The sequence below is a fragment of the Dasypus novemcinctus genome, chromosome 4 (assembly GCF_030445035.2).
Source record: "Dasypus novemcinctus isolate mDasNov1 chromosome 4, mDasNov1.1.hap2, whole genome shotgun sequence".
Lineage (NCBI taxonomy): Eukaryota > Metazoa > Chordata > Mammalia > Cingulata > Dasypodidae > Dasypus > Dasypus novemcinctus.
This window is the reverse complement of record NC_080676.1, coordinates 76,610,343-76,623,758: the sequence shown is the minus strand read 5'-3', so window position 1 is coordinate 76,623,758 and position 13,416 is coordinate 76,610,343. Positions and strand designations below refer to the sequence as shown.

At 40.9% G+C, this 13,416-nt stretch overlaps 1 protein-coding gene and 1 non-coding gene across 4 annotated transcripts in view; one reads left to right on the top strand and one right to left on the bottom strand.

The window, feature by feature from the left end:
- Window positions 1-13,416, bottom strand: part of MYLK (myosin light chain kinase) — a 344,455-nt gene that overhangs the window by 106,944 nt on the left and 224,095 nt on the right. For all 3 annotated transcript variants that reach the window (XM_023590948.3, XM_023590949.3, XM_012528021.4), the window contains 4 exons: window positions 12,332-12,497; window positions 10,150-10,168; window positions 7,190-7,707; window positions 6,434-6,640 (listed from right to left, as the gene is read on the bottom strand). In XM_023590948.3, coding sequence (XP_023446716.2) covers window positions 6,434-6,640; window positions 7,190-7,707; window positions 10,150-10,168; window positions 12,332-12,497 — 910 coding nt within the window. The remainder of the gene's footprint in view (window positions 1-6,433; window positions 6,641-7,189; window positions 7,708-10,149; window positions 10,169-12,331; window positions 12,498-13,416) is intronic.
- Window positions 3,970-4,080, top strand: LOC111765934 (U6 spliceosomal RNA). The gene has a single exon (XR_002798133.1). It is a non-coding gene; the product is annotated as a U6 spliceosomal RNA (small nuclear RNA).

Sequence of the window (13,416 nt, the reverse complement as noted above, 5' to 3'; positions counted from 1 at the left end):
AGACAGGGGGCTGAGAAGTATTTCTGGAATGGTGGCATAAAGACTTAAGAAAATCCATTCCTCCATAAAAGCAACAATAACACTGAAAAAGAAAAACCTGTCAAAATCAACTTTTTCAGAATTCAGAAAATTAACCAAAGGCTTGTAATATCCCCAGGAGCACTCCTCCAAGAAAAGCTGCTGAATCTTGGTAACAGTGGCAAGCTTTGTGGTATTTTGACTCAATCCCATCTCTGTCTCCTCAGCTCTGTGGCAGCCTTGAATACCAAAAAGCTCACAACTATGGTCGTTAGGAAAACCAACAGCTTAGTAACTACTAGAGAGGTAGAAAAGATTTGGAGTGTCTCAAAAGTTCCCTCTTCAGAGAACTGTCACTATTTGACCTATCTGGCAATTCCCTGAATAGCTACATTCTCAGGGATGTCTTTATTTGATCTGACTCAGAGCTTGTTCTGTGTGAACAACTCATTCCTAGAGTGTTTGTCAAAGACAACCAGTGGCCATAGTTTAGCATCAAAGCTTCCTGAGGCAACAATACCAGTTGGGGCTTACAAGAGGCTGACAAAAAACTTAAAAGAAAAAACGGCAATGAAATGTCTATAGGGGCTTTGAAAAGGTCTGACATATTCCTGGGAATTTAGAAGGCCAGGATAGGGTTATGTACATGCCCAGAAAGACCCAAGAAAGCTCTAATTTCTCACCTCTGGCTGACACTGAGGTTCTGTGCAAGGAAGAAGGGAAGGCTAAGGCAGAGCTGTAAACTGCCTGCTACAACATTGAAGATGTACACTAACACACACACAGAACTTCTTGGTAAAGGCTACAAGACTTAGTTTAAGACATTTAAGGAAATCACTATCCACTCATTAGCTAATCACCATGCTAGTTGAGCAGAGACTTCAATAGCTAAACATGACAAATAATACAGACTTATAGAATTAGTCCAGGGAAGTCACTAAATAAACAAACAAACATCAATGATCACCACCAAGAGCAAATAGCAACAACAAGCCCTGGGGAAGAAGGAAATTTGATCTCCAGGGCTGCCACATTATATTTAAAATGTCCAGTTTTCAACAAAAAATTGGGATATGCAAAGAAACGGCAAAGTATGGTCCATGCATAAGCAAAAATGCAACCACTAGAAGTTGTTTCTAAGGAACCTGGAGACCTAGAGATTGGACTTACTAGACAAAGCTTTAAACAGCTATTATAAAAATGCCTTAAGAATGAAAGGAACGAATGAGAACAATATCTAATCAAATACAGAATAGCAATAAAGAGCCAGAAATTGTAAGAATGAACAAAATAGAATTTCTAGAGTTGAAAAGTACAATAACTGAAATGAAATATTCATTAGAGGAGTGCAAGAGCAAATTTTAACAGTTAAAAGAATAACAAATTTGAAGATAGGTCAGTTGAGATGATCCCATCTGAGGAAGAAAAAGAATAAGGAATAAAGAAAAATGTACAGAGCCTCAGAGACATGGGACACAATTAATGTACTAGCATATGCATAGTGAGTCCCAGAAGGAGAAGAGAAGGAAAAAGTGGTATAAAGAATATTTGAAGAAATAATGTCTCAAAACTTCCCAAGTTTGATGAAAATCATTAATCTGTACATTCAAGAAGCTCACTGAACTCCAAGTAGAATAAAATCAAAGAGATCCACACCTAGATACAGCATAATCAAACTTTTGCAAGCAGAAACAAAGAGAGAATCTTGAAAACAAGAGTGAAGTGACTCATCATGAACAATCCTCAGTAAAATTAACAGGTCACTTCTCATCAGAAACCATGGGGGATGGAAGGCAGTGGAATGACATATTCAAAGTGCTGAAAGAAAGAAAAAAAAAACTGTCAGTGAAGAATTCTATAACCAGCCAATCTACCTTTCAAAAACTAAGGAGAAATTAAGACATTCCCAGATAAACAAGAACAGAGAACACGTTGCCAGTAGACCTGCCCTACAAGAAATACTAAAGAGAGTCCTTCAGGCTGAAAGGCCAGCACTCGAGACAGTAGTCTAAATCTACAGGAAGAAATAAAGAGTACCAGGTAAAGGTAACCACATAGGTAAATATAAAAGACAGTATAAATGTATTTTTGATTGTAACTTTTGTCTTCTATCTGATTTCAAAGACAACTGCATGAAGCAATAATTATAAAACCATGCTGATGGGCTTATATGTATAAAAATTTTATTTTTATGCCAATAATGACAAAAAGAAGCAAGGAGGCAACCCAGTATATTGGAGGAAAGTTTGTGTATCTTATTGATATTAAACTGGTATTAATCTATACTAGATTGTTTTAAGTTCATATAAATTAATCTAAGTTAATTAAAATTAATGTAAGTTAAATTATATTATCTTAAATTAAGACAACTGCATAAAGCAACAATTATAAAACTTGTCAATGAATTTATAATGTATAAAGATGCCATTTGGGGGAAACGGACTTTGGCCCAGTGGTTAGGGCGTCCGTCTACCACATGGGAGGTCCCCGGTTCAAGCCCCGGGCCTCCTTGACCCGTGTGGAGCTGGCCAGTGCGCAGTGCTGATGCGCGCAAGGAGTGCCGTGCCATGTGGGGGTGTCCCCCGTGTAGGGGAGCCCCACGCACAAGGAGTGCACCCATAAGGAGAGCCGCCCAGCGCGAAGGAGGGAGCAGCCTGCCCAGGAATGGCGCCGCCCACACTTCCCGTGCCGCTGACGACAACAGAAGCGGACAAAGAAACAAGACGCAGCAAAAAGACAGAAAACAGACAACCAGGGGAGGGGAGGGGAATTAAATAAATAAAAATAAATCTTTAAAAAAAAAAAAAAAGATGCCATTTGGGGAAGCGGACTTGCCTAATGGATAGGGCCTCCGCCTACTATATGGGAGGTCTGCGATTCAAACCCCGGACCTCCTTGACCCGTGTGGAGCTGGCCCATGTGCAGTGCTGACATGTGCAAGAAGTGCCCTGCCATGCAGGGGTGTCCTCCGCATAGGGGAGCCCCACGTGCAAGGAGTGCGCCCTAAGGAGAGCTGCCCAGCACGAAAGGAAGTGCAGCCTGCCTAAGAATGGCACCGCACACACAGAGAGCTGACATAACAAGATGATGCAACAAAAAGAAACACAGATTCCTGTGCCACTGATAAGGATAGAAGCAGTCACAGAAGAACACAGAGCGGGGGTGGGGGTGGGGGTGGAGAAATTAAAAAAAAAATAGTGTTAAAAAAAAAGATGCCATTTGTATGCCAGTAATAGCAAAAAGAAGCAAAAAGAACAGAGCTATATTGGAACAAAAATTTTACATACTATGGAAGTTAAATTGGTATTAATTTGAATTAGATTGTTTTAAGTTGTTATTTGTAATCCCCAGGGCAGCAATTAAGAAAATAAATTTTAAAATACAGAGTTAAAAAAACAAGAAGGGTATCAAACTGGTACACTACAAAATATCCATCTAACACAAATTGAGAGAGAAATAGAGGAACTGAGGAATAAAAAACATAAGACATATTGAAAACAAATAGCAAAATGGCAGAAAAAATCCCTTTTAATCAACAATTATATTAATGTAGAAAGATTAAACTTTCCAATTAAAAGGCTGAGATTGGCAGAAGGGATTTAAAACAACAATAACAAATCACAATTCAACCATATGCTGTTGATAAGAGACTTTAAGACCTAAACACACACATGCACACAAAGGCTGAAAGCCAAAGGATGGAAAAAGATAATACATGCAAACAGTAGCCAGAAGAGAACAGGAGTGGCTATATTAATACCAGACAAAATAGGCTTTAAGACAAATATTGTTATGAAAGACAAGGAAGGGTATTACGTAATGAAAAAAGGGACTGCCTTTCTGAATTGTCATCAAGAAGATATAAAAAATTATAGACAATATGCACCTAATAAGAGAAGTAAAAACTGACAGATTTGAAGGGAGAAATAGTTCAACAATAATAGTTGGAGAGTGCTCGCTTCGGCAGCACATATACTAAAATTGGAATGAATGATACAGAGAAGATTAGCATGGCCCCTGAGCAAGGATGATACACAAATTCATGAAGCGTTCCATATTTAAAATAATAATAATAATAATATTTGGAGATTTCAACACCCCACTTTCAATAATGGATAGAACAACTAGACAAAAAATAAACAAGGCAATTCAAATGATTCAGAATAGCCACAACCATCTTAAAAAAAGAAAAAAGATAAAAGTTGGAGAATTTACCCTTCCTGATTTCAAAACTTACTACAATGCTACCATAATCAAATCAGTGTGTACTGGCATACAAATAGACATATAGATTAATGGGAGAATACATATACAGCTCAATGGAAAAATAGATCTACTGAAGGAAGTCACATATTGTATGATCCCATTTATATGAAATGTCCAAATGGGCAAATCCTTAAAGACAGAAAGGAAATTAGTAGTTGCCAGGAGCTGAGGGGATGGAGAGATAGGGAATGATTACTAATGGGTATGGGAATTAGGGTGATGAAAATGTTCTAAAATTAGATAATATTGTGTTGCACAAGTCTGTGAATACACTAAAAGTCAACTGTACACTTTAAAAGGGTGAATTTTATGTTATATGAATTTTATCTCAATAAAGCTGCAATAAAAAAACAAAACAAGACAGTCAACCTGGGATGAATTAACCCAAGATGCAAACAGGCTTAAAGTAGTTTTCTACAAGACTTAAGATAAAGTCACAGATGAGGGAAGTATAGGCTCTCTGGGTATGTCACTAATCTTCAGTGGCTATGATGCCATCAGTCTGCCCCCTGCCCAGACCCTGGCCTTGGATGATGAGACTCAAACACCTATACCTGTGAACCCTGCCTACTGTCACTCTCACCTCCAAAGGGATTGGTTACTATTCCTTACAAAGGAATTCATGAATATAGTAAAAATCTCAATAAAGGAGAGAATCACTGAACAAAATGAAAAGTATTCTTCCCACTCCCTCCTATGGACCACCAGTTTCCTTTCCAAGAGGCAAATGCTTTATGCACACACCAGTTTCCTACGTGTTTGAATACACGTAGATTTCTTTTTTCCTTTTACATAAATAGTTAGCATGTGATATACACAGATCTTCACTTAATTTTCCTTTACTAATTATTTTGGACATGGGTCAGCATTAGATTCTATAAATCTGCCACATTTGTTTTCTTGACTGTATGGCATTCTACTGGATGGAAGAACCACTAAGTGATTTCTTTTTTTTTTTCAGGAATGTGTATTTTGGAAAATTTCAAACATATACAAAAGTAGAGAAAGCAGCATTATAAACACCCATGTACCTATCTCTCCCCTGTAACAATTAATCTCATTTCATTTATATCCTCACTTGAATTATTCTGGAGAAAATATAAGAATGCCTATAATTTTCAGTCTCTATCTCTGAAAAACATAACCACAAGACAACCATCACATTTTACATCAAATACCTTGACAATGTTCAAATTTTCCTGATGGTCTCATAAAATTTTCCAAGTTTCAATCAGGATCAAAACTAGATCCATATATTAAGATTGCTGATATCTCTCATATACCTTTTAATCTAAGCTTCCTATAGGTTGCCCCTCTTCCCCTTTTGCTTGCAATTTATTTGTTGAAAAAAAAAAATAGGTAAAGATCCTCTATCCCATAGAGTTTCCAATGGTCTGCATGGTACTGTTTAATATATTCCTCAACAGTATGACTAGGGCCTAGGGTCCATAAATAGAATTTAAAATGAGAAGGAAATTTTATAGAAAGATAGATGGATACAAGGATATTTATCATAGTTTTGTTATAATAGTGAAAAATGGAAACAATCTAGATGTTCAACAATAGAAGCATGCCTGTATTAGGTACATTGTGCCCATATACAAGTATATGGGCATTAAAAGTCATACTTTCAAAGAATATTAAATAATAAAGATGCTTATATTACATGAGCAAATTGTGATGCTTATGTTACATAAGCAAATGATGATTCGGGGTAAAAAAACAATAAAAAGCAAAAAAAATATTTGAGTCATTTTATATTGCCTAAATTTCCTACAATGAACATGCATTATTTTTATAAACAGATAGTACAATAAACATAAAGTTGTGGGATCCCACATCATCTCAAATTACTCTTAGCACTGTATATTTAGTGAATACTTGGTTCTCTGTGATTCCAAAAAGTGAGTCACAGCACTACGACAGCTGGGTAACCTCAAAAAGGTAGCTCTCAGCTGGGTGGGGTATGGGGCTTATTTTGAGGTGATTCTGAGGTAAACTTCTCATTCAGAATCACTAGCCTAGAGCAGTGGACTTGGCCTTGGTGTGCAGGTGGGGATGTTTTTATAGGGCTGTACATCTGTAGTGTGCCAACCCCCTAGAATGGTCCTCCCTCAGAGAATCAGGGTGCCCTGGAGCGTGTACTTACTTTTCACTAGGAGGGTCCAGTTGCAAGATGCCTGGCCTCGGATATTGGAAGCTGTGCAGCTGTAGTTGCCACTATCCTTCGTGCGGGCGCTAAGCAGGCAGAGGTAATGGGATGTGGCATCTTCATAAACCTCAATGGCGCCTTCTCGTCTCCTCACAGGGACACCATCCAGGAACCAGGCCACTTCAGGCTTTGGGACCCCTGAAACTACAGGGCCAGGTAAAGGATGTGAGATCCCCCCAAGAGCACAGTGTGTTTGTGAGGCAGAGAGCACCTGACAAGAAGGAGGAACCCAGTGTGGTATGAAGCTGCCCTCCCACTCTGAGTCTGCCTGACTCTCCTCTTCACAAGAGTGACCATCATGAAATAGGCAGGGTCTTTGGTGAGAAGGTCTCTTGGTCAGCCAAAACACGGAGAGGGGAGGAAAGAGAAGAAGAGTCCCTACTGCTTGTTTGATGATGATAATGATGATGATGATGATGGTTTTTTCCCTTTAGGGTAATTAACAATTAGGGCACAGGGCCCATGTGTTTTTCAGCAAAGGACAATGGGCCACTGTCTAGTGTTTTCCAGAATAAGGGAGATTACTAGTCCTTCCAGGGGAAGACTCTTGTTTGGTAGCTTCCTCTGGGGCCTAGTCTAAGAAGATGGGTGAATATAGGAGACTTGGAACAAGCTGTATGCTGAATGGAAGGAAGTGATCACCAACGGGCTAAATTTTGGGGCCCAGTGACCTTAGCTAGTAGGTTTACTCACCCTCACATCTGAACTTGATCGCTTGATCCTCACTGACTTCCTGGCTTTGGGGCTTGCTTTCAAATTTGGGGAATGTTGAATCCCTCCAGCTCTCCACAGGGCTTTTCCTGGCAGCAACCTTGCTCACCACTTCTTGGCTTTGGAGGCCAGGCTGCCTTGAGGGGAAAGTGGCTGTATGGGGAGCAGGTGGCCTCTTCCTCTCCTCTCCAGGGGGAGAGAGGGCCCCCGAGACTGGTGTTCTTGGTTCTGGCTGGGCTTTTGCGGCCTGCAGGGTGACAGTGCTGGACGTCTTCTGAAGCGCTGGTGTCCTCAGGGCCTTTCTGGGGGCGTCCCCGAATGGCTCCAGCTTGGGTTCCCTCAGCGATTGCGGCTGGCTGTTTGTGGCCCAAGCTGGGGGGTCATTTCTCTTACTTTCAGCTGCTGTCTCCCGGCTGTCCAGCTTCAGCCCCTTCACGATTCCATTGGTCACCTCCCTCCTGATGTCTGAATTGGCAGCCTTTGTTCCTCTCACAAATGGCCTGTGTGGTGGTGGTGGGGAGACAAGGGAGGGCAGCAGGTAAGGAGAGAGGGGAACAGAATGATTGTCTGATTACTCACAAACACCTCTCACTACAAGGCAGAGTCCAGGGATTCTCAAGTCCACAAATAAAGAGAAAGTAAGAGCAGGAGTCTTTCTTTTGCAGTTTTCTCAGTTTCCCAAGCCAGCCATCCTTGACAACATCCCCACCCCTAATCGAGAGCCCTGTTTTATCTACATTTCTTAAATTGCCTTTTTCCTCATCTCCGTTGAGTGCCATCCTTGTTCAAACCACCTAATTTGTTGTTCCTTGTCCACTCTGCCCCTCTCTACTCTGTTTTCCACACAGCAACCAAAGCCAATCTTTTAAAAACATAAATTGATTGAATTATGTCTTTTCAAGCTTAAAGATCCTCCAGCAGCTTTTCCAATACATTGAAAATACAATTGAGTTTCTCAAGACAAGCCTACGAGGGTGGCAGGATGGCCTCATATGAGCTGGCCTATCTCCTCCCCGCTCCTTCCCTTCCATCCATCTATGTTAAATAAAATAAAATGGCAGCCTGCACAGAGCATTCCTGGGTGTCATTCCCTTTCTGAGAAATGACAGGGACTTTCCAAAAGACAAAACAATTGATCACAGAGATGAGCCCTTCCAAGACCTAATAAAACTGCAATTTGAGCTCCACTTAGATACTTAGTAATAAAACCAGTTTCTAATCTAGAAAAGATAGCCTATCACAAAATGGCTAAGTATATCGTACTAACCAACACACATTATTCCCCACTGTGTAATAATGTGTAATAACGTCAATCAATCATTGTGATTTCCTGCTTGGAAGTCCTCTAAGTGCCTTTACAAATGGCTATGAACAAATGGCTATTGAGAATCTCCCTCCAATTTCCCCTGGTTTGAGATCTCCCTGCTCGAGCAGTTTCTGTTTCAATAAACCCTATTAGTGCTTTAATTCATATGTGGTAAATTGTTTCTTTTGATCTATCTATCCATCTATCTACCTATTCTGTTTTGATTTTTATTTTGCAGTAACATATATACATTATGTTGTGCTACCAACACCACCATCTACTACCAAAACTTTTTCATCCCAAAGAGAAACTGCACCCACTAAGCAATGATTTCCCATTCCTCCTTCCCTCAGCCCTCAGCTTCTGACAATCTCTAATCTACTTCCTATCTCCATAAATTGCTTATTCTAGATATTTCATATAAATGGAATCATGTAATTGTCCTTTTGGGTCTGGTTTATTTCAACCAGCATAATGTTTTCAAGGTTCATCCATGTGGTAGCATGTGTCAGAGCTCTGTTCTTTTTTTAAGGCTGAAGAATATTCCATTGCATGTAGATAGCATTTGTTTATCCATTCATCAGTCGATGGATGCTTGGGTTGTTATCAACTTTTGACAATTGTGAATGATGATACAATATTGGCATACAAGCATCTGTTTGAGTCACTGTTTTCAAGTCTTTTGGATATATACTTAGAAGCACAACTGTTGCGTGACATCGCAATTCTGTATTTAACTTTTTGAGGAACTACCGAACGGTTTTCTGTAGCATGTGTACTATTTTACATTCCTACCAGCACTGCATGAGAGTTCCAGTTTCTCCACATCCTCAGCAAAACTTTTTTTTTTTAATAATAGCCTTCCTGGTGGGGGTGAAGCAGTGTATCATTGTGTTTGATTTGCATTTTCCTAATGATTTGGCCTGTCCCTCAAATCTCACAAGACACTGTCTCCGACACAAGCCAGGCTGCAGCCACATAGGTATAGTGCTACATCTTGTCTCGGTGCTTTGGTACATACGATTCCCTCGGGAACACTTTCTCCCTGAGCTTTTCTTCACCTAGTTAACATTACTTTTTATAGTTTGAGTTCAAATACCAAGTTTTCCAAAAGGGCTTCCCTGACACATTACTCTAAATTAGCACCTCTCTGTTATTTTTCCCCCATAACATATATCACAATTTGTAATTATGTATCCACATGACTCCATTTAAAGCCCTTCTCTATACTAGACTGCTCACTCCTCATTACCCCACATCTAGCACCGAGCCCCCACACAGAAAAGGAAGCTCCTCATGAACAGCTCTTGAATGATTTAATGAATTATGGCCTGGAATGTGGAAGGCGCCCTTTATAGAGCAGAGGGCCTTCCTAAGGGCAGCTCGCCGGTGAAGATACCGAGCGGATACTAAGAAAGACGACGACACTGAAATGTGTCCAAGAGTCTCAGTACTGATAGCAACCATGCTAGGGAACCTGTATGGAATATTACAATAGGAGAATAAAACCAAGTTCCCAGAAGAGTCAGTTCCTATATCAGGACTTTGAAATTCAGGGTTTTTCTGGGAAACAATCTCTCTTTCCTTGAGAGTATTTCAAGATGGAAAACATAATAATAGCAAAGCCTAGACATACCTATTGGCATTGTCCAAACCTGGAGAAAGAGGAAGGAAGACAAAGACTGTTAGTGGAACATTTTATACACCAAGAGAAGAAAATGATGAAACAACAGCCCCTTCAATTTATTAGTTTCCCTTCCCGAGCATTTCCCCATCATATAAGGTCCCACCCTGCCTCACTGATTTCTGCTTCCCTGATCCCGAACTTCTTAGGTTAATCTGAGAAACTCATCCTGGCTCTGGGGGGCCCTGCCAACACTTCAGGGGCCGCCCTTCCTGGCCGATGTGTGCCCTTCAACAGTGGCCTTTGCTATGATATCCTGAGGCCATGGGACCTTTCCTGGTTATTAACTCACAAGAGGAAACACACACCAATCAAAGGACACAAAAATAAACATTTATTGAATATTTCAAAACCCAAACACCTTTAATTTACACTTGGTTTCGAATAACCGTCCCCACCCCAGAGTGGTTATTTTTGACATATACTTGGCCTTAAACAAGGAAAGCATAATTTTATTCAGGTCTTCAAAGAAAAAAACATACAATATATTTTCTCTTACCACATTATGTTAAAAAGATTTATCTTGGAAATAGATTAAGGCAATACCAACAATCTGCCAGTCTTATCTATTCCTTTGGGTTTTCTGCCCCCCTGGAGTATTTAAAGTAAACCTAAGACAATGTATCATTTTGTCATTAAGTACTTCAGAATGGAATAATGTTAGAGCAATTATACCTGCTCTAGATACCTAACAGGATGTCCTAATCCAGCTGTTGGTAATAAAGTCAAACTCTTCAGTCAGGACCAGGATTTTTAAAAAAATGGTTTAGAATGGAACAGAAAATACAAGTGTATAGTCAGAGTAAGTATCATTTCACGAAACTTGCTTCAGTCAAATATACCTATATACATATGCATGTGCTGGGCTGGAATATATAATAAATTTTTTTCTATGGGTTGTAGAAAACACTCAGGCTGATAAAGAAAGAGTAAAGAGAGCAAGGAGGAATAGTTTCTCAGAAAGGAAGTAGACAGGGAAAAGAAAGATCATGGAAGGACAGAGGGTAACAAAGGAGGAGGAAAGAGAGGTCACCTTATTTTCCTGATCCCCCAAATCCCACTTGACTCAAGGTTCCTCCTCCAGTGAAGTGTCGTCAAGCCCCTTCCCTGGGAAGTGGACTTGGCTCAATGGATAGGGCCTCCGCCTACCACATGGGAGGTCCGTGGTTCAAATCCTGGGCCTCCTTGACCCGTGTGGAGCTGGCCCACGTGCAGTGCTGATGCGCGCAAGGAGTGCTGTGTCACGCAGGGGTGTCCCCCGAATAGGGGAGCCCCACACGCAAGGAGTGCACCCTGTAAGGAGAGCCGTCCAGCGCGAAAGAAAGTGCAGCCTACGCAAGAATGGTGCTGCACGCAGAGAGCTGACACAAGATGACGCAACAAAAAACAAACACAGATTCCCAGTGCCACTGATAAGGGTAGAAGCGGTCACAGAAGAACACACAGTGAATGGACACAGAGAGCAGACAACTGCGGGGGGTGGAGGGTGGGATAAATAAATAAATAAATCTTTAAAAAAAAAAAAAAAGCCCCTTCCTTATCATTTCCTTCAACTTCCCCAGGCTGGAGTTGGAAGTACCCAGAGGATGGAAAGGAGGAGACAAATTCAGAGAGATTTCAGAGGAAGACCTGAAGGGATTGATGACTAAAGCAAGGAAGAGGCAAGGTCAAAAGTGATGCTGCAATGTCCAGCCTGGGAAACGTTCCATGCAGGAAAATAGGGATCCTGGCATAGAAGGGGTTAGGTTGAGAGAACATCTGATTTGAAAGAGAGAGTGGATGATGAATTAAGTTTTAGATAGATAAAATTTGGGGTGATGGCAAGACATTAGCAATGTTCATTTTTCCATTAGCAACTAGATATATGAAAAAAGGAGTCCAAGCAAGAAGAACTGAAGGGGTAGAGTGTGGGGACACAGGGGAGGTGACTCACTGCATCTTCCTCTGCAGCCACATCTGTGCTGCCTGCCCATTACCCTTTTTTCTGGTGAAAGACTCTGCTTCTGGGGAACAAGAGGGTGTGTAAGTGTGCCTACATGTACACACTCAGATACATAATGAACAAGCAGCTTATTCTAGGAGGAAGACATCAGGGAAGGATGCATTCTGCACTCCCCCTCCCACCAGGTGATACCTTGGATGGAAAGCTCAGCAGACATGGAGACCTTCCCTGACCCATTTGCTGCCAAGCATGTGTATACTCCCACATCATCTTGGTTGACTTCATGAATTTCTAGAATTTGCATCCCGTTCTTCTCAGACATAGACACACGGGCACTTGGCTGCAGTGGAACATTTCCCTGTGGATGATAGTAGGGTAATTTGGTCACAGAAATCTGCTCACCTTTTGGCACTGTTCTTTCCTACCACCCACCAACCCTGAGTAGGAGAGCCACAGGGCATGGAGAGCAGAGTCCTCTACTCTGGGGCACTGTCAACATGATCAGAGAGCAGTCTTTGGACAATGCAAGGACCCTGCTTTGAGGTCTACATATGTGGTGTGGTATTCAGTTCAGCTTAGAGCAGATGCATGGATACTGATCTTAAACTACTTTGAGGTAAGAAATCCTATATCCCTTACTTTAGTTTTCTTTTGCCTTCTTCTTTCTTTTATTCTTTTCCCAGGATCAGTTTAGGAGAATAAGAAAGTAGGTAAAAGGTGTCCTGTCATGATTTTTTTTTTTTAATCTGGGAGGTCCATCTTTGAAAAACCTTATCTCCCTGCCTTGACTTTGGTAGTTCTGTAAGGCTCCTCACTGCCATGTTTAACTTCTACTCCATCCCTGCCGCCTCTACTTTCCCTTTCACCACCACCTTCCCCTGTCTGCCTTCACATTGCTCATCACTGAACATCCACCTGGAGTCTTGCAACAATATTTTGAGGCAGGTTGTATTATCCTCACAGATAAGGAAACCAGAGTCCTAAAAGATCATATACTTGGTCAATATTACATGCTTAGTGAACTAGGGAGCTGTGGCTTAAAACCAAATCCCATGACTTCAAATTCCATTCTTGAGATTGCCAGGTCTGTCTTGACTCGGAAGTTTTCTGCTATTTTGTGAGTGTGAGGATTATGAACATGCTGCAGTTAGTTACAGAAGGAGAGTGTGCAAACAGGGACAAGAACAAGCACTGTCACCAAACATACAGAGAACCCTCAAGAACCACCTATGGTTGAAACAGAAGAAACTAATTAGAAAGACAGACTCCCACTAGTC